The 27,757-nt window shown below is 36.7% G+C and overlaps 1 protein-coding gene across 1 annotated transcript in view; it reads right to left on the bottom strand.

Annotated features, from left to right (window-relative positions):
- SORCS2 (sortilin related VPS10 domain containing receptor 2) overlaps positions 1 to 27,757 on the bottom strand; it is a 574,544-nt gene that overhangs the window by 60,483 nt on the left and 486,304 nt on the right. The window contains exons 7-11 of the mRNA XM_061993219.1: positions 26,755 to 26,873; positions 23,604 to 23,693; positions 14,222 to 14,401; positions 8,592 to 8,738; positions 7,122 to 7,224 (exon numbers count right to left, since the gene is read on the bottom strand). Coding sequence (XP_061849203.1) covers positions 7,122 to 7,224; positions 8,592 to 8,738; positions 14,222 to 14,401; positions 23,604 to 23,693; positions 26,755 to 26,873 — 639 coding nt within the window. The remainder of the gene's footprint in view (positions 1 to 7,121; positions 7,225 to 8,591; positions 8,739 to 14,221; positions 14,402 to 23,603; positions 23,694 to 26,754; positions 26,874 to 27,757) is intronic.

Here is a 27,757-nt window from a genome sequence, read left to right as displayed (position 1 = left end):
ACTAAAGAGCATCAACTTGTGCTTCATTAGAAAGCCTATTATATCCAGCTGATATGGTAATGACCAAAAGATATTAGCAACAGCTTTGTAATTGCAGCTCTGTGACAAGACAGACATGACTTGTCCTAGTTCTGGTTTTACCTTTATTGCCTTTTCTTGGTATATGAACAAAAGGAGATGGTGGATTTGGTTATAATTACAAAGAAATGCCATTTCATCAAAAAACACAACTGATTACAAACTTGGCATATAGGCTGGTGTACTGCTTTGGAAAAAAAGGACTTAAGTAGTGCATCTTCGGGCCAATTTTGAAAACCCAGAAGTGGTGCATGGAGGAACATCTGACTGCTGCAATTTTCTGTACATTAATGAAGGCTGTAAAATCCACAGCTTCCAGATTCTTTTCAGAAGACAAAACTATATTACATCATTTTTCAAATTTTATAAAGTGTTCAAGCACATGGGAAAACCCTTTCTGTAAGGGAGGTTAAAACTTTACAATTTAGTTGCAGTTTGCTGTGTGGCTACTACAGGCAATGTGTTGCTGAAAACCAGCATCAATGGATTCAGAAGAAAAAAGCAGGTGAGGCTGCAAGTAGGAAAGCTGCACTAGCAATGGAGACAAGATTGTTTGTCCAAAGCGCAGCAGGTTATTTGCAGTGGGAAGCAGCCATGCAGCCAAATCTCAAAGGTGACAGGCAGAAGGAAATTTCCATAGGAATACACAGGGGCATGGGATGAGTTTGTTAAATTAAGGATATCTTTGAAAGCTCTTGGCCTGAAAAAGTAGAACTGGAAAAAAAGAAGCCCTTCAAAGAAATTAGTGGGTTCACCACAGCTTTATTTGTAAACATTTCATAGAATCATAGAATGGTAGGGTTGGAAGGGACCTTTAGAGATCACCTAGTCCAATCTCTCTGCAGAAGCAAGTTCACCTAGATCGGGTCGCATAGGAACATGTCCAGGTGGGTCTTGAAGACCTCCAAGGAAGGAGACTCCACAACCCCTCTGGGCAGCCTGTGCCAGGGCTCCAAAACCTGAACAGTGAAATAGTTTTTTCTTATGTTTAAATGGAACTTTTTGTGTTCCAGCTTCATCCCATTACCCCTTGTCCTGTTGCTAGCTACTATAAAAAAAAAGGATGTCCCAACCTCCTGACACCCACCATTTAGATATTTATAAATGTTAATAAGATCACCCCTCAATCTCCTCTTCTCCAGACTAAATAGCCCCAGTTCCCGCAGCCTTTCCTCATATGAAAGATGTTCCATACCCCTGATCGTCTTGGTGGCCCTGTGCTGGACTCTCTCCAGCCACTTTCCTGTCCCTCTTGAGCTGAGGAGCTGACTACTAGACTCCTCATATATATGTTTACTCTGTGTCACTTCTCTATTTAAAGAGCTACATTATTTTAACATTCTTTTATGTTCTAATAAAAAGAACTTCAAAGATTTGGGACATCCTGTTCTTTTTGAGATGTAAAATAAACTTCATTATTTTAGGCTCTAGCTACCTTGCAATGTGTCATGTTACTACATTAAACCAGCTATCTAACCAAAGCACATGTAATACCACCCCATAAACCCCTTCACAACAGTTCCAACAAAAAAAATCCTGACATTAATAACATTATAACTGACTGCAAAGTCACAAGGGCACTCAAAATAAAGCATGCCGTATCTGAGAACTACATCATATTTCTAGCAAGTGTAGCAGTCAATAACACATACAACAACTGACATGATGAACTGATACAGAAGATGAGAAAGAGTCAAATTATGCTAAGCCCCAAAACTGGGAACCAACACTTAGTATGTAAGTACCATTCCCATGACATCCTAAAGTGTTTGGATTGTATTGCATACCCACAAATATCAGCGCACAGTTTGTTTGGTGTATTACACCAAAATCTGTGTTGCTTATTACATATATAAATATCTGCACTACCTCCTTAGGTGTGGCACTACAACATGGACACTTTTATCATTTTACTGGGTCCGTGTTATCTCAAAATTCATCTGCTGCAATAAGATAATCTAATACACTGAAGGCAATTCAAGTTCATACTGAAAAAGTTCCTGCATCTGGAATGGGTAATCAGCTCCAGATAAAAATTACATAATTTTAACATCACTTTTTGGTATAAATGACCGGAAAACTCCTCTGAAACATGACACATTATTTTGCCATCTAGTTTTGAGAAGGTTTTTTTTGTTAATACAGATGCTTCTCAAGTTTGTCTTACAAACAGAACAGAAAAGGAACAGAAAAGAACTTTGAATTACTGTGAATGTTTCAATTTTGCTTTCTACATTTCTCATACAATTTTAAATACATTGTTGTTCAAGTATTGATACAAGTTCATTCTTTGCCCCTAATAAATGGATGGCATTATTGTAAACACCATCCATATATGAAATAAGAGAAGACCAGAGACTGCCCTACAGTCCCAATTGGCATGAGCCAACTGCTTTTACACCACATAGTGCTCAGCCCTGCTTCTCTCCAGGTGGTGCTGCCATGGCCAGATGATGCATTTTTTTGAGGTTCTCCCTTACTTACTGGTTCACATTACCTGAAATAACACAAGGGTTATGTTATAGGACATGGAAATGGTGTTTTCATGCATGATGAAAGTAAGTATGCTTGTAGCATTCCCCCTGTCACGATGGTGTTGTCTGAGGGTAGAAGTCTGAAGTACAACAGTTTATTTGAACTGTGTTATTTTCATCATAGCACATTATCAGAAACCATCTAGTGTATTTGTCTCCTCCCAGAATATGCACTGGGTGACTATACACACCTGAATTTTTCTTAAATGCTTCCCTAAAGGCTTTTGTTCCCAACAACACTAAGATTCAGTGCTAGCCAGACTCTTGGCTTGAGCCAGTATGACTCTGCTTGTTGTTATGTTCTCATACCTTGTTTCTTTAATTTAGGAAAGAAAAGGAAAAATGTTGGCCTACATTTGTTTTGGGTTTTTTTAACATATTAAATACAGTCGTTTTTCATTTCTGTTTGTTGCATTCTTATATGACTTTTCAAACAGTGCTTTGGGATACAGGAAATCCTGTTTGGCTTTTCCATTTGTCCTGAGTAAAAGGTAATTTTAAAGTAACTGGGCATGATCACATGTTCCATCCCTGTCAGGCTGGCAGTACAAAAAACTAGAAGACCGAAGTATAAACAACTATTTGTAACTTTGCACATGCCAGCTTAGCAATTCATAGCACAGGGACATGAAATAAAGCAATGAGGTTTAGTGGTGACTAGTGGCCAGCCAGCTCTCTGGATAGGTGTTATAGCTGTGAAAAACATATACAGATCTCAAGAAAGTAATTAAAAGTTTGTCTTTGCACATGTATCTTGGCAGGCTCCTACTGGGAATATGGGAGATTACTTTCTCTTACAATTTACTATTAATTTACATGTTTAAGCACTACTTATCTCTGAATTTACCCATACTTTTAATATGTGATTTTAGACATGCTTACTGTGAGAAGAAATAATCCCCACATGCAATGCTTCGCTAATCCTTCTAATATGGAAAATCTTTTCCAGCCACTTAAATTTAGCATACAGGCAGACACCTACTCCAAAGAGAGCGATGTGCCTTGCCTAGATTACTGGTAATTAATACAGTTGTAACAGCCCTTCGGTCAATGCACAATAAGTTAAAATTTCATGGTTTGTAAACTTGTAGTCACAGCATAGAACAAACATAAAACCAATTTGTGTTTAAATGCCCCAGACAGACAGCTTTTGCCTGGCAAGCTGAAGATGTGTTCAGCTCGGGGAGTGATTCACACCATTAGATTGTGGAAAATCCCATGCAATTGCAGGATCTTCACTTCAAAATGCACTGGGTAATGTTCAATCATCTCCCTGTTCCCTCACACACTTTTTATAGTGGCATCCTGGTATGTTACTTTTGAGAAAAATGACAGAATATTATCACAATGCATGCACTGTATTTGGGCCTGATATAACAAAAAGTAAACTGAGTTTTTCCAGCACTTCCTCAATTTGTGTGAAAGTGCAGAATTTACTGCTTGATGATATGCCATCTGGATTGGAAGCTAAGCAGACAATTATTGTAAACTAGCATCTGAAAAATCCACACTTCTCTAAACATTTTTTTCACAGAAAAGCCCTTTGCAAGTTTATAGTAAAAATTTACACATCAATTGACACACATTTCATAGCTGATGCTGTAAGAAATAGAAGCTGTTGCCAAGATTAAAATGCACGAAAATCAAAAGTAAATGCAAAATCCTATTACATTTCTTAAAGGGAGCAAAGTAGTTATTTAAAAGAGCACTTTAACATGCAGCTATAAAGTTTAATATTCTGTCTGCACAATTTATATATATACATTAGCTAAAAATATGCATTCCTCAGAACTATTTATGTAGCTTTAATAGAGTGGAATTTTTACTTATAAATATGAGTTTTTAAAAATGCAATTTTCTTAAATTGCCTTTTTCTCAAATGCTCTAGGTATTAATGTTGTTCACTTTTTTTTTTTTTGAAAGTAAAACAATGTTCAGCAGTCTCTGTGTTCTGGTTTTTCAAGCACAGTATCAAAATCATCCTTATGTCACAGGTTTGCTGTTAACACAAGCAGCTGTGTTGTATACACTTCCTATAAAGTAGCCAAAATTCATATTAAAGCTTTTTTTCTTTGGGGTATTTTTTTTTTCCTTTTTGATTGATAACTTCATTGCCATTATTGAGATGATAAATTTCATGCCTCTTATGATGAGAAACAATTTTATAATGTCTAGTTCTTGTACTCTTGTTTACACCCCTCGTTTCTACCCCACGGTTATACTTTCAGGAAAAAAAATAATATTCTTTGTTGTCCATTGTTCTTCTCAGAAAGTGAAGTTCCTCTTCTAAATATACTATATTTCTGTCCACTACCAAGCAGTCCTTCTTAGCACCTGCTCATTGGTCCTTGAAAATCGATAATTAGAATTGTACAAGTTCTTATTAATAAGGTCACTGTACCAAATTTTGACAGAGTATTAATATTTCCTGCTCCCCTTTGGCATTTTTTTACTTACTTCACCTTCAGAATACATTTTCCTTTTTCACAGCACAAGGCACTGATAGTTCCCAAACACACTGTGATCAGCTGGCATTCACAGATCTTTATCATCCTAAGTTATTTCAAGAAGATGTGCTTTCTCAAAATCTAACAGTAAAATTCCAATAGTGCGTGATGTGGTCCAAGTAATCTGATTTCTGTATGAACCTAGTACTTCTGTTGATTTGCATAGGATTATCAGTTTCAGGGACCAGGCCAGAAGAAACTCAAGCCCACTGAATTAAAGTATTTCTGATAAGAAGTCTGACTTTACAAGGACATGAGGTTTGCCATGTAATATTGAACACATGTACTGAATCCAGACAACCTGAGTAACCAAACAACGTAAATGTAAATCAAAATCTGAGTTGATTCAGGTCATCTCTTGCCAAAGGGATGTAGTTGCTGTTTATGATTTTTAAAACTTCAAAATAAGTTGTTTGGCTCTGTTTGCAACAACATAACCCTCTAACAGAGAATGGATGTACTGCATTAATCTTGGGAAAAATTTTCCCACCTTCATATCATCTCTCCCAGTTTTTTAGACAGCTGCTATAAGTGAGGGTTCCTCTACCATTTCCATTTACATTATAGGTTACTCCATAATCAAGTCAAATGATATCTGGATGTCATCAAAAAGACTCCTCATGTTCACATTGAGTAATGCTGTTGATGAGTTTACCTACCTGACACAGTAAGACAATATCACAGTGATAAAATCTCACCCTATCCTAGGAAGGAATTAAGAGGAAAACACTCTTCTCCAACCTGCCATCCCTAATATCATCTGAGAACAGTACACTTAAACAAACCTCACAAAACCCAGCCAAAAGAAAACAATCCAACATCTCAATGAATATCATTTAACCACATCAAATTATAACGTAAAGATAGAGAAAAACAAATCAGAAGTAATGGACTAATCAATTAAATCTTATTGCTTAATTTTCTATTAGAAGGCATTGAGGTACAATATGATAAGGTTATAATTAAGAACTTACGTTAGAACAAGAGTCCCTTTATGTAAAAAGATGATCCTCGAGACAGATCTAATTTTTTAAATACTGAAGTTCATAAAATGCAAATTAAACACATGTGGAAATGTATTTACAAAGGCATTGTATAAATTCTTTGTCTCAATTGTGACAACAAAAACATAGAAGCATTTCACCAGGTAGGTCTGTCTCCAATAAATTACTTTAAACTCCACTTACACTAGGGAGAAACTTGAAATTGATGTAATGGCAGCTGTCATTCCCTTTAAACACCAATATCACCTTGATATTCTCAGGACATTTCCATTTATTTTTAAGACACTAGTGTAAGGTAAGGCAGAAATCATTATTGATTAAAAACAGATACACTTCTACAGAAAGAGAACCGAGTAGTTCATGTGTCTATTTCACCTAAATGTAGTCCATAACATAAAATAATGCAGTTTTGAAATGCTTTTACAACAGTTAACTTTTTGATAATTTTGAAACAGATGAGTCAGAAGGATATAAAATAAAACATTTATGTGAATATTTTCCTTGATGAGTAGTCAACACTACACTGAAATTTATTGAGTGCAACTTCACAGTACCATGTTATAATGGAGGAGCCACCACCAGTGATGTGCCCAACACAGAGACACATTTGCCCCTTTTACGTCATCTCTCTTTAGGCAGAAAGGAATGAATAAAAATTACAAGATGAATTATCTGTATCTAATCTTAACGAACAAAGCTTTGGAGACCATAAATCTCCCTTCCAGAGGAAAAAAACAGCAGGACAAGTCCTGCAGTACTGGTGAAGGACATACTACACAGCACAGAGAAGCATAACCTACTCAGGTGACTGTTATAGATCTGCCCTAGAAGATATAGCTCTGGGGTTTCAATTAACTTTGTTTGATCACAAGACCACATAAAGGATTATTCTGCAGGGAAACCCTTATTTTGACAAAGTTTGTAGCACAATATTGTTATAAGGCAGAAGACTACTGATGTCATATTTCAGGTCTTAAAAACCTATGTGATACATTTACCTGCCCCCATTATGAGTCCTGGTGCAGTGTCCTTCGTATGGACTGTTCCTGACACATAGGGATTGTCTGCCCAGCGGAGATGGAGGTGAAGGTAGCAATCGGGCTTGTGGGGGAAGAAGGAGAAGATAATATATTTTAAAAATATCTGAACAGTTTAGTTCCTACAAAAACAAAAGCTCAGTCACAGAGCAGCTTCAACAAAGTACATTTTCATAGTGAAAGAGAATGGACGTTTCCCATGGAGACAAATTCCAGGCTAAAATATCAACGTTAGCTTTATAACAAGAATCGCTGGTGATGTCTGAAAAGCATGCCATTGTCGCACAAAAGAAAAAGAATTCCAAACTCAAGTCATGATGAAATTACTGTACAAAAATCCCTTCTGACAGAATAATTGTTTAAAAGTGCTAAGTGACAGCAACAGCAACAAGTATTGCATGTTTGTGGTCTCAGGTAATTGGTAAAATGATGATTTAAACCCATTGCTTGTGCTGAATAGGGGGGGTTTTCTTAAAGAAAAAAAAGTGCTATGAAAAATAACATAATGACTTTTGGGCACATCTGATTCTCTCTCCTTGCTCTTTTTGCAGTGACACTCAAAGGTCATATTGCTCACAGTAATCTGACCATGAGCTTTACCAGGAGCAGGCTGCTATCACTGCCTGGGAGCTGCTGCCATTGCAATCTTTCCACTCATCTCAGAGAACTCTGGATCAGGCCCTGCAGGCTTGAACCATGTTCAAGTCTTGAACTCTTCAAAAGTGAGCCAGATCTCTGCTTCTACCATGTGGAGAGGGATCAAAGCTCTGTCAGGGTAAGGACTAAAAACATTTATTTTGCTCAGCAATGCAGAGCTTGGAGTCCCCAGGAGTGGAGAGACAGTGTGAAAAATACAAGGCTTTCAGTACAGTCTCACAAATAACAAAATATATTATAGGTACATGAGACATCAAAACAAACTGAAATATCATCATCTTACAACAAAAAGGGAGTTTTTCATGCAGTTAACTGTGGTGTGTATATTAAAGCAACTCTCAAGTGTTTCCTTTAACAGGGAACCAAGGGTTACCTTCGTTTAAGATGAAACAAAAATATGAAAGATGGAAAGAGAAATGCATTGGTAAACTATTTTTTTGACTGATTATGTACCCTTTATATCCAGACAAATGATGATTGCCATGATTATTCTGAACTGGATTGTGTAGTTGTCACACACACAAAAATATCCCCTTCATGTCTAAGTGATCTAAAATACAAAAGGCAGTGCAACAAGGTTCTGACTCAATCTACAAGATGACTGGACTAAGAGCTTGTGAAACCACTGTTCATCCAATACAATTGGTTTTGCTTACCAGTGTGTATAGTAAACTCAGCACAAAACTCTTGGGCTGTTGGAGCTACCACACATCCCACCATACAAATAATTCTCATGCACTTTAGAGGAAGGATAGGCTAAAAAGAGCCACTTACAGGTTTGCAGTTCGTTGGTTTGCCATTCATATCAATGTCTGGAGGGTTTAGAAAATCCCAATCACGGCCTTTGTTGTAGGTTATCAGAGTTGTAACCTTCCCATCAATTTTCTGGTTGGCCAAAAAGACTCCTTTTACACCTCTGACCTGAAGCACACAGGAGAGAAGGTCAATGACCAGCATACATACAATTTTTTTTAAAACAATGATTATCCCTGATTATCTGCTTCTTTGTGGCTGTGAACTGTTTACCTTACGTACTTTCTCCATTAGGAAAGTGAATAATACCTTCAAAAAAATAAGGAAAGCAAAAGGTTAAAAGAAAATGGAGAAAGGAGAAAAGGGAGGACAATTACAAAATTATTTTTATTTCTAGATGTATTTTAAGAGGATATACAAGTATCCCAATGTCAGAAGCTAATCAAATGACATCTAGTTTATATAGCAAAATACAAAAATTACAATAGCAGGGCCTTACTGTTAAAATTACAGCTTTGCATTACGTTTAAATATGGACATCTTGAAAATGTAATTCTACAAATGAGGTAAGCAATTTGCAACAGCTTAAGTCATGCGACCCATATCATATAGGTAGTACACAAATAGGTCACAGTAACAAAATACAATGTAATACATTGAATTAGGAAGCACAAATGCCTTCTGTAGGAAATAAATGCAGACAGATCTTTCGGGGAAGAAACAGTGAGAAGTGATCTCTAAGGTATCTGAAAAACATCCACATCCAGTCCACCTCCACACGTTCAGACTCCCTTAGTTTACAGGCTCTGTCTTCTCTTGGGCAAACAGTTATTTTCATAGAGTCATAGAATGGTAGGGGTTGGAAGGGACCTTTAGAGATCGTCTAGTCCAACCTCCCTGCAGAAGCAGCTCCACCTAGATCAGGTCGCACAGGAACACATCCAGGTGGGTCTTGAAGGCCTCCAAGGAAGGAGACTCCACACCCTCCCTGGGCAGCCTGTGCCAGGGCTCCCTCATCTGAACAGTGAAATAGTTTTTTCTTATGTTTAAATGGAACTTCTTGTGTTCCAGCTTCATCCCATTACCCCTTGTCCTTTTCGTAGCTACTATAGAAAAAAAGGATGTCCCAACCTCCTGACACCCACCATTTAGATATTTATAAATATTAATAAGATCTCCCCTCAATCTCCTCTTCTCCAGACTAAACAGCCCCAGTTCCTGCAGCCTTTCCTCATATGAAAGATGTTCCAGTCCCCTGATTATCTTGGTTGTCTTTAAAAACAATCTGTACTAGAAAAATGTTTTAACTCAGAGTGCCAGATTTCAAGGATAATTTTATAAGCCACCTGACAGTAATCACACCTTAACATTTTAAGTTCTAGTGCTAATATTTATGCTATATGTTAATATCCCAATCAATGAGATAAGATACTGTATTAAATTTGAAGATTTTCTTAAGAGTCATTTTGTTTCCCTTTCTTATGAAGCTTCTTGATTTTCTGTAAAATTCTTGACATTGTATCAACTCCCATACTGTCTCCAGCATAGTACAGCTCTCTAATCTGCTTACAAAAGCATTCATGACAGATAAATCTACAAGGTAGCCAGCTCTTTGCATGATCAGGAATATTTGCCTTATGCTGACATGATTCATCCCTGGCCTTACTATTTGAAAATTACCATTTTCCTTTTTTTCTAACTAACAGTTATTAACTGTCTTTGACATTCATTTAACAAAAGTCTGCACTTAGAGTGAAGAGACGGCAGCCCTTCCAGTAGGCTACAGATTTGGTAACTATTGTTTATAAATATATGAGTTTTTTTTCTTAAGGAATTGACTCAAATCTACAGAGAATAAGAACATTCTGCTGGTAACAGTCTAGAACTTGGAAAGATATTATTATATATATATATATGTGTGTATATATATATATATAAAAAAAAATTAGATAACCAAATCCTATATAGACATTTTAATACCCTGCTCTCTCATGAGGTTCTTCTTCCTTAAACCCCATGCATGTATGGTTAGCTTATTTATCCAGAATGCTGAATGCTCAGAATCACCTCCAGGTCAAACATACTATAAACCTGCTTTCTTTACTTTCATAGCATTTTCATCTTGCTGAGGCTTTATTACATATTCCACCTTTCAGGGACAGCACAGCCATAAATATGACTGAAAAGTCTGTCAGTTTAAACATTTACCTGGGAAGACAGACCTGGGGTTCAATTTCTGTTCATATCTTTCTTCTACTGAATACCATATTAAATATTTAAACAATAATTAGATCAGGGAATGCAATTGAGGTTTCCTTTATTTGTGGATGGCAAGAACAGTGTTGCATCATGAATGCTTTTGTTTTCTCTCTCTTTTCCTCTCATTCTTGTTTAATAAATATTTAATAATTCCACACAATCATTTAGTGGGAGTCAGGCTAAAATTTTTCTCCATTTCCACTCCCATCTCTAACTTAACCAAGTGCTCAAGTAACTTCTCTCTACAATATGGTACATAAGTGTTTGAATCTATCCGACAAAGAAAGGTTATGATTTTTTTTTTCCAGTGTCTCAGCTAACTTCTCTGACTGCTGCCCTAAAAGATAAAAGCTGACCAATGTGTCAGCAGTTGTATTTTGAATGAAAAGCATAAACCCTGCTTGAAATAATAAGTTTCAAGCATCTAAGCTTCAGAGTAAGTTCAGAGGTGTGCTGTTCAGAGTGGGGAATTAGCCTAAAAAATAATAACAAATATAAAATTATGGTGTGTAAAAAATGGCAGCTTTAAAACACCTCACTCCCTCTCTGTTTTATTTGCCCTGTGACCTATGTAAATATGCACCTGATTCTTTCTGTAAATACTGTAAATGCTGTATGTTAAATCAACGTTCTCAATTTGACAGCTATGTCAAAGCACTCAAAATCTTCTGTACTTTCTACTCCTTGATTTAGTACACTACTTTAAAATTGGGAGATTAGTACTGTTCTAACCAGAAGAGAAAAGATTCACATTAATAACAAGGTGCTATGGAAAAGAAGACATTTCAACATTCTGAAGTGTTCAGTTACTCTGATGAACAGTGCAGTAGCTACCCAAGACTGACAAACAAGTAAATTCAAAAGTACTCATCTTTTGTTTTTCTTTAGACTTTTAGATTAGTTCTTGGAACACATTTTCCAAAACATTTCAGGGGTTAGTCATTCCCTACTACTCTTATAAAAGCATAATGTACTTTATAAACCTATTTTCTAAACAGGTTTTCTTCTATGACTATGTAATCTCCAACACATTAATTGCTGCATTGTTACATTACTGATTTTAGAGCCAGATAATATTCTATACTAGATGGTAGCAAGGAGCACAATTCAGGTGGTTCTCATGATGTTTATTAGCAAGAGTTATTGAAATACAAAAATTACTAATTACTACTATATAGGTATCTGATTAAAATTTAAATATATTCATTTTTTGTTTGGGGGAAAAAATAATGAAGAATGTCTACTGCAAATTGTGTAGCTCTTATCTATAGGAGGAATCACAACAAGTGACAGCACTTGATATAAATTCAAGGACATACTTATTTTGTACAGTCATAAATTTCAAGAGCATACTCCTTTTGGACAGTCACTTAATACTCTACATTTCTTTCTCTTTCCTTCTTTGAACAAATATTTGAGAATTGTTCCCCTTTCATTCAAGCAACATGAAAAGAAATACAGTACAAAACAAGATAAAGCACAGAAAAGAAAATTGATGCAGAAGGGTAGAAAGCTATAGAAGACTTTCTAGATGTACAGGTAAAGATGCAGTGAGGTCAACAGAAGATAATGAAAATGAACAGTGCAAATTTTAAGGACAATTATGCATTGGTGGAAAGAAATTGTCAACAATTGAGGTCTATCTCTGTGTTGCACTGAAGATTTCTCTTCCCAAGATGGGGAAATAAAAATGCATAAAAATGTCCAGAGAGAAAATCAAGAACAGCCAAAAAAATCCCATCTTCAGGGACTGCATTATGTGTTATACTTATTAGCTATTTTGTTCTGTGTAAATAACCCATACATTATTTGAACATACGATTACTTGATCAAATTCCAGCAAAAAAGATGACTATTAATTATTTATCATACAGGCTACTTGGAAGCTGTAGCAAATAAAAGCCTTCTCCTATAATGCAACTCTATTCCAAAAATAGATTTAAAAAATTGAATTGCATGGCTCTGTGTGTATTGTCTTTCAGTTACTCTTTATCATGTGTGCTTTTTAATGCAATCCTACAAATTAATCCAGCACTCACAATTATCTAGGAGGTCTCTCTTTCTCTTTATGCCCTCAGAAACATTATGAAATTCTGAAATCATCAGTGAAACTGAATTAAGCAAATGAATCCTGTAGACAAAAGGATAGCCAGGAGTAGCACCTCTGTAGAACTTATCTGAAATTACATGCTACAAGTGATGCAGAGAGCAGAGAATGCACCTGACTCCCTTTTAGCTTTGCATCCCACAGGAGTGACCAGGAACAAAGAGCTGCAAACTAACACTCTCAATAAATCACTCTGTGAGAATGTGGGTATACACAATGTATAGCATTACTCATTGGAAAGCTTCATTTCTGAAAAGTTAGAGTCTAGAAAATAATCATTGATGACAGACTTATTTGTTTTACTACAACCATTTGGAAAGAAAAGGCTAAAGAAGAGAGATTGGGGGTAAAAGCTACTATTGTTCTACCCTAGCAAGAAAAGTCTAACTTTAGCCACTTAATGTCTCTGTAAGGGCATGACTTCTATCCAGAATTACTACAAACCCTTTTCAAAGGAGTTTGGGGCACTTAAATTTTTTTATTTCTTTTAGCTAACACCAGATAGTTTAGAATGTAACAGCAGACAAAGGTCCATTAGTTCAGTATGTGCTAATGGCCACACCTACATGCTGTAAGAACAAACACAATCAGAGCCAATGGAATCATTATTATAACAGGAATGGAACCGATAACAGTTTCTACTACTCTTCCAAAAAATTATATTCTTCATTCTTTTATTCTGTCAAGTGCACTGATGTTAAAATTCAAGATAGATTTGTTTATAGGAGAGTATGACTCACAGCAAATGCTATTGGCACAAGACAGCATTGAAAGCAAGTGGATTTGCTGTCCAATATCTAGCACAAGGCTCGCAGGATTAGTATCTAAGATCATACTGGCTAAAAGTATTATCCTGCTCTAAGTCAGGAAGTGTATCACTGAATCACTTAGAAAAAAACAACTGTACATAGGCAGCTGCATAACATCTTGCTTCAATAATAAATTGTGCTGGCCAGCTTCACTTTTCAATATCTTAAAAAAAACTCCACCTCAGTCAGTTCTGGTTTTGTACATCCATGGAAGCCCATACAAAGAATGTAGTTCAAGGTAATGCAAGGTAGATTAGCAGGCCAAGATAGAAACATATAAGTAGTAAGAATACACAATCAATAAGAAATCAAGAAATCAGTACATGATCAATAAGAAATCCTGGATAACTGTGAAAATATGTTAATGTAAAATTATTACACTAAAAAGAAAAAAATCCCCAAAACCAAAAAACCAAACCCAAAATCCAAACAAACCTCCACACAGACTACACACATTGGAAGAGAGAAAGATCTACCTCCAGAATATCTATGAGGACATTCTCTTCTGGCTGCTTTGTGCTCCGGACATTCTCCAGCAGGATAGAGTAGTAAACACCTTGTGGGTCAGACTGGTACAGGTTGTACGTGTCTGTCTGGTACCACTCCTGAACAGCCACAAACACCTGGTTTTCATCTGTACTGATTATCTGTAAATCCTGTAGAGAATCAGATAGAAAGTGGCAAAATCTTCCATCATATTTTTATTTTAGAAACAATAAGTTGGCCAGGAGAGTTTAATACCAGGGTGAGGTGGGGGAATGCATCTGAAAGTTCAGCAACAGTAATTTCTCAACATAATATTAATTGATGTGCTATATCCCACGGTCAGTTACTGCCTGTTGGCTACAGGTTATCAGAGTGCAAGCCAGCTTAGTGAAGACCAAAGTCATGAATTTGCAAAAGCTGTGATCTGCTTTGACAGATCTGCTATGGAAAATGACTTCTTGTAAAGAAGGGGAAAAAAAGGCAGGGAAAAAAGCAGTAAATGACTTTCCAAGATCTGGATGAGAGTCAAAGAAAAATTGAAACAACATAAACAGAGCTAATCTAACAAATGATCCTCAGTAATTAGAATGTTACGAACTATTTCATAAAGTATAACATAGCACAAAGAAGCTTAAATATAATTTACAGCAGTTACACATTGGAAGCAGTACGTATCACATACACAGCTCATGCACATTGTGGAATATAATGCTAATTTATATATCTATGTAGACAGATTGACTTAAATATTCAACAGTAATAACTTGAGATCAACATTCTGCATTCATTTCTCAAGAATTTCAGGCATGGTTATTGCAACAGCTGGCTTTTAGCTTTCCCAGCTTCTTCACTCCAAACTTTTCAGACAAAAAAAACACACAGATGGGAAAAATAATTTAAAACTAATATTAAACATAAGAAATAAATCAGGAAGTAGCAACATTGAACAAAGCTTAGCAAACAGAAGGACGTTGGTTTGCAATAGGATATGGCAGCATAAAGGCAGACGTTGGGACTACATATGAAATGACATCTAGTCACGGAGACCGAAAGCTTGTAAATTATTAATTGGTACTTAACTAGAATATTGTATACAGTTCTAGTCATCCTATTACTGGAAAAATAACTAAGGCAATGGAGTGAATATTAAATAAAGCTACTAAAATGTCAAGTGAATATGAGTTTGGGGAAAATTTGTTTTATTTTTTTTTAATCAAGAAAACAACTTTATAGAAATCTAAGAGAGAAATAAAACTAATTCTGTAAGAATCCAGTTAAGAATGAAGAAAATGTGAATTACAGAGCAACAAACTGAATACTTGGCAAGGTATGGAAGTCACACTTTAGGCAACATGCAAGATGCAACTGAGACAGATCAAAAAACATTGAATAGAACTTAAATAATACAATGAAAATATTTTTAATATGAACAAAAGACAGTTGTTAGATAACTCATCATTTAGTCAAATTTATAGTATTTTGACATGTGACACATCTCAAGCAAAAGAACCAATGTGAAGTTTCCTATCAATGACAGTCCAATGCTCTTTTCAAACATTTCCATGTTGAACTATGTTCTAAATAGATTTTTGTTTAATATCCTATGAATAGTTTTTCTTGTAGTCAAAGAATTAGTTGGAAGCAGAGTCAGGCAGACATACCAGCAAAACACAGCAAATGGTCCCAACAGATTTTCAGCAAAGTCTCTTAAATGTACGGAACACTTCATCTCCTGCCTTAAACCAGTCCAATATGAGGGTAGGCAGCTCGCATTGCGCCACATCTAATAACAAATTCACATATTCTTTTGGGTGCTCCCTTAACTATCCAATAAGTAAGGAAGAAAGTGAAGCATAGAGTCAAAAGGAATAAACAGCTATTTTTTCATGTAAAAACCTTTAGAAAACTCTTACTCTCCTGTGATATGAGGAGGTTTCAGCAAAATTATCATGTACATTATTATAATACAACATTTATACAGTGTCACAAACAAATGCAAAACTCCCCAGGAATGTAAGTAAGGCACTGTCCTTGCCCTGAGTGCTCCTGGGGTGGCAGTGGCTGCATGGGTGGCCTGTGGTGGCAGAGGTGAAGGCTGGGAGAACGGGCACAATTGCTGTTGTCATATCTCAGGGTGGGGCAGGAGCTGCTGAGCCAGCAAAAGCAACCAACAAAGAGCTAAAACGTGTGTTGCAGGAAGGACAGAAAGGTTCATTTTGGGCAGACTATAAGGGATCAGGTGAAAAAAAGAGGGGATGAACTACAGTTTACTGAAAGAAAATGAGAATTTACTTTTCTCTTGGCACTGACTGTTGCCAAGAAAAAGGTTTGTACACTCGGACTGATGGATGTTAACAGATCCTGGTTTTAACAAGTGGATAGTCCTGATGCTTCTTTGAACTTTGTACCTTCCAATCAGAATTTCAATTTTCAAATTTCCACTGAAAGAACTGTACGTGTTCAGCCATGACATGAACAAGCACCCAAGAACAATTCCAGCAAAGACAGAGTAATGATTACTTCCTAAAAACATCCACACTGCTTGAGAACTTTTTTTTTTTTACTTTTACCACAGAGATTCCAACAGTGATTGGTCTGATGCTTTCCCAAAATTATTTGCTTTTAATGCAGTTGAGTCTGTTTTCACAGAAGGATGAATGAACAGCAAATCAAAAATAAAAATATCATTCAAGAAGCCCAAAACCATGAAATAATTAAAAGAGTTGGGGTTTTCGGGAGCTGAGAATAGGAGGAAGGAAGGAAAGAGGTTTAGAGAAGAAAGGGAAGAGAAATACATTGTTTTCACTGTATACAGCCCCATATAACCTATATTTAGTAACTCACCAGCCTGTAAGTCTGCTAATACTTTATAGAACTATATATTGAAGAAACGCTCAATATGGCTTATTATATTACTAACTATGATAGGAAATTCTATGACAAATAAATACCATTACACCCTGAAGACAGAAGGATATAAAAGATGACAAGGATTGTACAGCAAGCCAGGGCTCCTTTGTGTAGTAAAACGTGCTGATGCCATAGGAAATACCATTATGTGAAGACACTGTAGGCAATGTTCAGCATAGCTGGTATAATACTACTGTGGCACTTTATCCAATAAGGCAAATAAAATAACCCACTCAAAATTCCTGTTTTTCAAATCTTATGATTTCCAGTCCGATGTAAGAATTTTGCCCCTTTGCAATCTTTTAATACTGTGGTTGGGCAACATGTTAACCTGAAGGAAGTGATAAAAAGAGAATCAGGAGGAGTAAATATATCAGAAGTGTAACAGATGTAAGCACTGAAGGCTGTGTAGTCTCAGCCTTGACCTCCACATGCACTGCATTTATACCTCTGTAATCTCCCATGCACAATCAAGGTAACTGGATGGCACGTATCACAGAGATAATCTTCCTAATCTTCCTTGCCTGGTCGAGTAAAATAGTGCAAGGAGAGAAATCAATAGCAAGTTATACTCTGAAGGAAAAAATAATTCCTTGAATCCTTCTCAGATTTGTGTGACTGGGGAGCTAGACAGCTGTTTTGGTTCCAATTGACTGGCTACTCCCATGACACCAGCTTGGAAAAGAATATTTCTCCTCTATCAAATGCCACTACTACCTGTATTCTTTGTTGAACAGCCATTCCAATGGACTTCCAGAAGAATGGGTATGTAGTCCTGCTGCAGCTGCAAACTGCTCTTCTGCTTCACACAGAGGAACAGCCTGAGCCAAAGCCTCCCAGGACAGCAGATGGCAGAGATGGTGAAGGGCCTATCCAAGCAGAGAAACAATTCTTGGGAGATTCAGAGCTGTGTTAAATGAGTTCTCACAGATTTAGTACTTTGTAATCCAGTCATCATGCAGCCAGAGCCTCAAGAGAACTTTTCTAACAAAAGGTCTGCAGGAATCTCTTCTGCTATTTCGGCTGTTAAAGAATGGACCCATTTAAGGAATCATCAAAAAAGTTACAGGAAGAGGGAGCTTGAGGAGGGGAGAATAACTTACTTCAAAAGACCAAAGGTTATTCATGGAGAAAGAGTAAATTGCTCAAAAAGGTTTTACTCCTAGTAGTGTTATATCTATTACTGAATGACAGACAAGTTTGGAAGAAAATCTGCGGTTAAAATAGTGACATACATCTCAGACTGAGGCAAGGAAGAAGTGAGCCTGTTTCCACCCCCTCAGAACGGCACTAGCTGATAATCAAATAAAAAAAATGTATGGAGCTGATAAAATATATTTATAGGGGAGTCATATTATCATGAATATATTAAATACTTTAACTAATTTCTAAGGCACCAAGATTTTATTTTTTTGTTTACTGTTCCCATGTGCTCTCTTTTATCTTAGTTACCCCAAAAATTTCATGTTATTGCCTATTTCACAAGATTGAAAAGACATAGATTAAAATAGATAATATATTTTCTGAAATAAAGTTTCTGAATTGAAGCAGGATATAACAGACAATAGAGCTCTCATATTAATAATATTTTGGCTGGCATGCACAAATGCAGAATCAATGAACGCCTCGTATTAGTTCATAAAAGGAGATCATTATCAATGAAGTTTCTTTACCAGAGTGGGAAAGGGACTCAAAATAATTAAATTCCTTAAACATTGCAACAGTAATACATGATTTGCAGCCAGTCATCTCAACAAACAAATGCAATCCTGCTGCTTTTGCCTCGGTTTTGATATTCCCTTTCTACAAGTTAACTTCTGACCAGGTTTCAGCAGCATTGAACATAGAATCTTGGTAAAATGGAATACAGTATAAAAAAACCAAACAATTTTTAAAACAACTCCAAATTTCTTCTGTTCTGAGGAGTGTACAAGCAGCCTTTAAATGGCCTCACCAACCTGTGCTACCACCCTGTCTGGCAACAGTCAGAACTTATGTCCAATATATTGTCAACATAAAAGATAAAAAGGAAAAAAAATCTCTCTACAGAATAGAAAAAAAGCTAAAAAACCCCTGAATTCTGCTCATTAGATAACTCTGCTCTTTGTAAAAATACAGAGCTATGATGTGTTACAACAAGGTTTTCTAAGTTGCACCGTGGAGCTGGAGTCCAGAAGCTTGTAAAGCTTGACTGGGAGCTGCTTTTAGCAGCCTTTGATACTGAAGCAAGAAGGTCTTGAGATACTTCCAAAGGCAAACATTTATCCTTTGCTACATTTCTCTTCTGGTGTACACAAACACAAATAATATAAAACTATTGATTTTTTTTTCAGGTTTACATCTTCACATCAAAAGGGAAATGAGACATCAGCAACATTTTCAAATTACTCAGTCTGAAAATGTTCATTCTATCTCTACATAGAAAATAACAATCAAATACATCTGTGCAGCAAAAGAATAATATCTGAAGAGCCTGGCACTGTTCCTTCAGGTCAGAGCCTGGTGTTCCAGCATAGCTCTCCTACATTGTTAGATACATCCGTGACCAGCTGTAGAATCTTCTGACTTGGCTAGTTTCCCCTCCCTGTTATGTAATCCCTGGTCAAAAAACTCTGTTCAGTGACATGAAGGACTTAGAAAAAGATTAAGTTTCATTCAATTATTTTGAAATAGAAACATAGCCTACTATATTTCATCTCCTTCATCTCCTGGTTATGCAGAATCTAATAATTAAAACCCTCTCACACTCAGTTCTTTCAAAAACTATTGTTTTTAATCAATCTCTGTAAATTTTTTCATTCTGTTTATCTCCCACCACCATAAAAGTAGCAACTCCACAGTCACACGTCCTAGATGTACTCTTAATGTGCCAGAGCCTTTGCTGATATCCTGCTTATTTGCAAAATTTCAGCAGTGAGTAGCTCATATAAATCTTTCCCTTTGTATTCAAATTTTATTGGAAAACACTTTTCTACTTCACTCAGATGATACTCACTGAAATAGAGTGTGACGAAAAATTTCAGAGCTGTGCTCTTATTGACTTCAGTATCTAAAACATCTGCTATAATGTGGGGGTACCAAATCACTTAAAAAAAAGTAACCTTTACAGAAGAGGTTAAAATCTCTCACATTGTATAGAAGTGTTTTAAATCTTTCACATTCACCACTGTTCTAGTGGCTATCCAACTTTCCAACTCCCTAAGTGAAATTTTCAGTTCTGTTGAGTGCAGATACCAAAGAAACTTCTCTTGGAGGCCTTATCAAAATGCTAAAGAGATACAGTTTATTTTGTTCCACTCATCAGGTACTGCCTGAACTGGGAAGAACACAAAAAAATCCTTTTCCAAATGACATAGTTATCCTGTTCATAGGTAGCTATTGACTGTATCCCAAATGAAACCATTAACTTCTAATTTATTTATTCAGTCAAGCCTGGACTTAATCTGCTTAGTGAGGAAAAAAGAAAAAAAAAGAAGATAAATAAAACCCATATTTTCCAAGACAAAGAATTTAACATGCTGCACTATTTCAAACAATCTAGAATAAATATGACAGAAATACTAAGGATGTATGACTGACACTTTTTGAGCATGTCAGAAATGCACTAAGAACATATGCCCAGTAAACAAAGCAACCTGCGCAGATTAATGGATTTTAAAGTTAAAAGTGATGACTGCATCCTTTAGTTTGCTCTCTGCTGTCTTTCCAAACAGAGAATTTATAACATTTCTGCATATTTTGTAAGATGCATGAGGAGCAAATACCTTCTATATGGTTAAAGCAAATCTCTCAGAAAAGCACTCAGCTTTTATTTGAGAATTTCAAAACCTAGAATATCTGTGACCTTCCTTGTGTTCAAACATGTAACCACCAACACCATTAGGAAGTTGAACTGAACTTCTAATTTGAACTCAGCTCCCAGCTTCAGTGGGTTTCTCTACTAAAGCACTTTTAAGATTACTTTCCATGGAGGTCTCTCCATTACAACGTAGTTGCCTCTTGGTCTGCCTTTTGGAAAAACAGATTATACTTTTTTCAGGGTTATTTTTCACTGAGATCATTACACTATCTTGTTCATAGCACAGTCCCACAAACACAACAGAGGTGTTCATGGTCTACAGAAAATTTGTAGAAACAGGTGACTGTGGAGAACACCTTAAACTAATTTTGGCTGTCAAGTAAAGCTCTAGGAGACCTAGGTTACCCACTCTGTACTGTTGTCTCTAGCTCTCCCATTCACATGCTTCTCTCCTTCATAACTGATGTAAACTCACTTATGCCTACTAAACCAGACTGTCATATAGTTCTTGAGTTCTGACAGCCTCCACCAATTTATTCAGATCTGTCAGATACCTGGATATGAACTCAAATAGCATATCCTCTATTAATATCATGTACTGCAATATTGATATTTAAATCAGAGGCATGTGTCATCAAGGAAGTATAGTACACATCCAATTTGCCAAAAATAGTTAACTTTCCTGAATGTGTGATGTAATCATCCATATATGTAACATTAACTACTGTCTATAATCATAACACTGTAGAACTCTGAACAAATTTAGTGTGTCCATCTTCTATGTGACCATAGCGTCAGGGAAGGACAAACAGTGCTGCCTTGGACAAATCCAGTAGATTTACGGGTGTGAGAAGGAAAGTGCAATAGAAAGGTACAGATTCCCCCTGCATGGGCCATCCAGAAGCAAGGGGAAGAAATGCCCTGATATCTCTTACAAGATTTCTGTCCTTCCATTTCCCAACACACAACGTTTTCCCACACAAGTTGGCATAAGTCAACACTTGCACTGAAATGCACTGAAATTTCTTCAGGAAATTTGCTGTGAGCAAAACAGTCACAACTTGGGGAATGTTACCTGATTCAATTTATTACCAGCTAACACACACTTTAAATTATTGATTTGGGTAGAGAAAAAACCCTCAAAACATAAACATACCCTTAGGGAAACACCCCTCCTCCCCTTTCTCCAGGTTCAGCTTAATCAAACACCTGTTCTCCCCACCTCCTACTCTCAACTTCCTTATTTTCACCTTATGTCAATTTGGATCTTCCTCATTCTCTCAGTGAAGCTATGAAATGTTCAAGAGGTTGGGGGGGTCATCTGTGGAAGTTTCTTTCTGCAATTCTCTGCTTGTTCTTTACTTTCCTCCATTGCTTCTTTCTTGTTTTCTTCTGCCACAGTGAGAGTCATCCTTGGGGTGTCCAAGCTTGGCATGTTTTAACATTTAACACTGGATATTCTCCCACTGTCTTAACCAGGAATTCCCCCAAGAAAATGTAAAGGATGCTTTGAAGGCCTTAAAAGCACTGAAATAATTATGTGGAATGGTTAATACATTTACCTGTCCTTGGCTACACATTTCTTGTGAAAATAGATAGATAAATAAATACATAGCTATTTCTATAGTGCTACTAGGAGAGTAGCCAAGTTTCAGATTCTTATTCAACTAACATCTGAGGCCTTCTATCAAAGATTTAGTTAATATGTTGTACATTTAAAACCATAAGACTTAAATAAATAAAAATGTTGAAGATGCAAAAAGCCAAATTCAACATGTTCTTTGCTTTGTAACATTTTTCTTCATTAGGTGAGCAATGAATTGAATGTCTTGTTCAATTCAAGACATGCAAAGATAACATCTTAGTTCTCTGATCAGTGACAAAATCCTAAGAAAATGCAGGAACATCAGGAGGTGTTCAGACCAATCTCCCACTGGGACCAGGGTGAGCTGAAGCCAGACCAGGTTACTGAGGGCTTTATCCATTTAGGTCTTTAAAACTTGCAAGTAATTTTACTTCAGGATTACAGAAGGCTTCTAACTTTATTTAGTTAGGAAACACACTATGTGCAGAAGAAAAATGCAATTGCATCAGTTAGACACATGTAAATATCTGCCTGTGCTTTATTGCTAATTTACCATGCAAATATGGAAAAACTGTCACTATAAAAATATGCTAGACTGAAGGAACCTCTCAAAAAGCCTAGCAATTTTGTTAAGTAATTAAAGTCCATACAGAAATTCTTTAATGAAACAGAGCACCATCAGCTGGTAAAATTCTCTTATATTACTATTCATACTTATATCAGAAAGCACCATGTGGAATTAAACAGTAATTGATTATTGAAGGAACACTTGCTCAATATCATTACATTGCCATTGGGTATGTAGCACTGTTTCATAAAGCAAAGCTCAAAATCTGTTGTGGCAACTGATGACAAATAATCTATCATATGTTCTTGCCCTCTATGGTTTATGAGCTTTTACATTCACAGAATAAAAATAAAACCAGTAAGGTAAGAACATACTACAAATGAGATTCAGAAATCCTTACAAGGAGAAATTGTGATCTCAGAATAATGAGGTCTAAAAAAAAAAAGAACAAGTCTAGTTCAGCCAGAAAGAGAAGAAGAAAAATACATGAAGAAAAATGTGTATACTTACTTTTGGCAATGCATATTTTGGCAACTTCATCTGTACGAAGCCATTTCGACGGTAAGATACAAAATACTTGGTCCGATTTGCTGATGTTGTCTACATGAAAAATAAAAACCATAAAGACCCTCTGACGTTAAACCTAAAGGGGCTGAGAGGGAAGACTGGGTTTTTTTTTTTCAACCAAAATGATTTTGTGAAATCCATTTAAAATCTTATCCCAATCTCACTGCTTTTCTCCTCAAATTATGTGTTTAAAAAGGGAACTTGATTTGGAAGACAGCTTATTCTGAAGCATGCAAACTTAGCTTGGTAAAGACAGAGTTGATGCATGACAGTAGGTCCACCTGAATGAATATTTTAAAGATATCAAAGTGTTTAATTCTGTAATAATTTTCATGCTTTCTTTAAACCAATTTCCAATTTTTTTATGGTAGAAGGAGTGTAATGTCCTTTAGGAATTTGATTTGTTGAATGACAGATTAAACCCAAACCCTCACCATTTATTGAATTAGTGCTAAATAGCAGTCTTATTAATCTTTTCACATCCTTCTTGTTCATTATGCTTTTTTTTATGTCACTCATTTTACATGACCAAAGATGATGAATGGCAGCAGAGAATCAAAGGTGAGGCAGTTAGTCGTGTCAAGCCTCACTGACACTAAAGGCTGGTGTGTGCTTAAAAACAGTGTTGAAACTTTAATTCTCCTACTAAAATCACCTCTGAAACTGACTGTCAGTGCAAATTGGAAAAGAAATGAATATTAGAGACTTCCTCATCTTTTTGTATATAGACACACTAAAGAAATGGGGTTGAGATCTTCCTCTAAGATGCTAAAAGTCTGAGATTTGGTCCAGGATTAGCAGCACAGTCCTGCAACGCTCTGATTCACAGCTGCACAGCTCAGAGGACATGAGCAATGCTGGGGCAATAAGACAGTCTCAAACTCTCCTCTGTTTTTGCACAGATGCTCATCCTCTTTCTGACAGATATTCCTGTAATATTAAGAGAAGTTCTTGGTCTAACTTATATAGCAATACACTTGAGAGAGTTCAGCACAGGGCCACAAAGATGATGGAGTGGTGCGTCTCCCTTATGATGAAAGGCTGAGGGAGTTGGGGGAGCTTGGCGGAGACTGAGAGGTCGGTGTCAGAAGGATGGAGCCAGGCTCTTCTCAATGATGTTCAATGATAGGACAAGGGACAATGGGTACAAGCTGAAACATAAGAGGTTCCAAAGAAACACAAAGAAAAACTTCTTCACTATGAGGGTGAGGGAGCACTGGAACAGGCTGCCCAGATGGGTTGTGGAATCTCCTTCTCTGGAGACACTCAGAACTCACCTGGCTGAGTTCCTGTGTGACCTACGCTAGGTGGTCCTGCTCTGGCAGGGGGCTTGGACTATATGATCGTTTAAGATCCCTTCCAACCCTTAAGACTCTATTATTCAAACTACAATGTTTTTGTCTGGTCTTAAAAGCCTTTCCATGGGTTTTCAAAAGTATGCTGTTTCTCAGATGTGTGGCTGCTGTGTGGCTTCACAGAAACAGGCTAGTATTGCCCTACATCACACCTCAGGGGTGGCTGTGCTTCAAATATGACTACAGAATCCCAGCATTATCTTCTATCCTCTAGTAATATAGATATGGCTAACTGTAAACCAACTGAGCAATAAGAGAGATTTATATTATATATTGTGAATTACTTCAGATAAATTTGAAAGGAAAAAGCTAGAGATGTTACCCCTTTATGTAGACTACACGCACATCTTATCCACTGGCACTGATACGTCTGAAATCTACAGAGACATGTTACCAATGGCATCACTTTCTTAGTAGAAACTGTCTACTATTTTATGTGTATACATTTCCAGGTTGCACTTCCATTTTGTGTCTGACCATGCCTAGCAGGAGGTAGAATAACAACAGCTCAAGATGCAATTATACAAGATGCCTGGCATGACAAAAATGCATGAAGAGGAAGCCGCAGCTAGTTTTTTGCTGAGCACGCTAGTCTGGAAGTTCATGTGGTGAGAAGCACTTCTCACTATCTACACATTGCGAAATGGGTTTTAGAGTGTGCCTGGGGGAAGCCACAGATAATAATGCCTTTGAGAAAAACGAGGGCCATGAGTGCAAGACCTGTGCTGAAAAATGCTTGCTATAGTTCAACAATTCTTTCCCTAATCTATTTTGCTGTTTCTTTGTGATGCTAAAGGTTCTAAGCCACAATACTGCTTTCCTGCAAAAGTCAATAAATAGACAAGTCTTGCATTAAGCTAATCACATCAAAGTAAGGGAAAAATGATAACCAACCATTGAGGAAAGTACAAGCGACTTCCATAGCAAAATCTTAAAAACCAGGAGGGACAGAACTATTCTTTGAGAAGTTTGGAGCTCTGAGATTCAAATCACAACCAGTCTCCAAACACATAAAATTACTTTTTGAAGTGTACCTGAGCTTTACTGGTGCTGTAAAGCTTAAGTTCTGGCCACATTTCTACATGCAGACCTTGTAGTTTGGAAATTAGATAACCCCAACGTGATTTGGACCATCACAAGTTGTAGATATGGCATTTAGGAACATGGTTTACCGATGGACTCAGCAGTATTAGGTTTACAGTTGGACTCAACGATCTTAAAGTTCTTTCCCAACCTAAATAATTCTGTGAATCTATTCTAAGTTGCTCCATGTTTAACATCTATAGTCATTTAACACTTTCATTTCCTAAGCACAGAGATGTAAGTTCTTTCCCAGCTGAGAAACCAAATGAAGAAGCCAAGCCACTAATCTGCAGTGTCCTTCTTTGGATGTTCTTCTCAGATAACCTTGAAGGTATTGGAAAGAACCCAGAAGATGTCCCAGAAGAGGAACAAAAGGGTTACATTTTGCATAACACATATTTATAAAAAGTCATAAAAAAAGCTGTATCAGTGATAAATTAAAATCAACCATATAAATAAGAAGCTGGTTACACAAATTAAAGATTTACATTTCTTTCACTGATAAAGGTCTGCATTGTTCCATGTAAAAATTCATAAATCAACATTCATACCCTAGAACAGGTTTCTCCGTGCTCCCAAACTGCAGTGTCGCTGCACGGCTTAAAATTTTATGTTTGAATTTGAAAATAGGTTGTCTCTCCAGAAACTGTCAGTACCTGAAGAAATATGTAGTCATCCTGTACAGTCAGGGAATCCCGATCAGTGCCACCAGCAAACTGGACTGTCATTGTCTTATCAGAGCAATTTTGAATCTGGCAAGTGATGTAGCGATAACCTGAGGGAAGAGAGACAGAAACATACGACAGGACTATCAAGGGAAAAAGAAGTGAGGAATAGAAAATGTTATTCATGCAGGGAAAGTGCTGCCTTTGCCAGATGAGTTAGTTGTAAAATTATTATATTAAACCCTCATACAAGAGTTTTTCAATCTCCAGTGTACCGAGAATATATTAACTGCTTACAGTTCAGATCATTCCCGGGAGGCAGCCTGTTATTATCCAAATTTTGCTGGTCCAGAGAGATTAGGGGTTAGATGAATGAGACATTCATGGGTGGGGATAATAGAAGGAGCCTCGTTTCTCACTTAACCTATGCACAGAGCCGAATTATTCACTTGGAGAAACGGCAGCCTGACACAACATAACTGAAATCAGTAGATCAAGCCCAGTATAAAATTGTGATGAGCAAGAAGAGAGTCAGATTCCATTTAACAGACAGTGTGTTAATTTTAAAGATTTTTAAAGGCCATTTTCAAAGCTCTGTAGGAAAGTTACAACACACTGTTAATACACTATTGGAACTGCTCTGTTTGGGCAGGATTTGTACATTCAGAGTTAATACTTTACTGAGAATGCCTAGACTAATTTATATCAGTGGAAGCTATGGCCCCTCTCTTCCCAGTTAGCAATGGACAAGGAATATCCTCTCTGTGCTGTTAGAACAGCATCACTGTGTCTTTGATGCAATGTGCTCTCATCAGAGAGAACAGAGACAATAATCATATCTTACACCAGCTGTGGCTCAAAGACTGTCCTAGATTTAACCCCTTGTACAGTTCACACTTCACTGAAATCTCCTGAGTAAAAAGTAGTTGAGTGACCTTCCCAAGCACAGTGACAAAAACGTGCTAAACACAATCCTGTGACCAAACCACTCATT

Source organism: Colius striatus, chromosome 3 (assembly GCF_028858725.1).
Source record: "Colius striatus isolate bColStr4 chromosome 3, bColStr4.1.hap1, whole genome shotgun sequence".
NCBI classification, from domain to species: Eukaryota; Metazoa; Chordata; class Aves; order Coliiformes; family Coliidae; genus Colius; species Colius striatus.
Note: the sequence above shows the minus strand (reverse complement) of the source record. Positions and strands in the feature narration are given on the sequence as shown.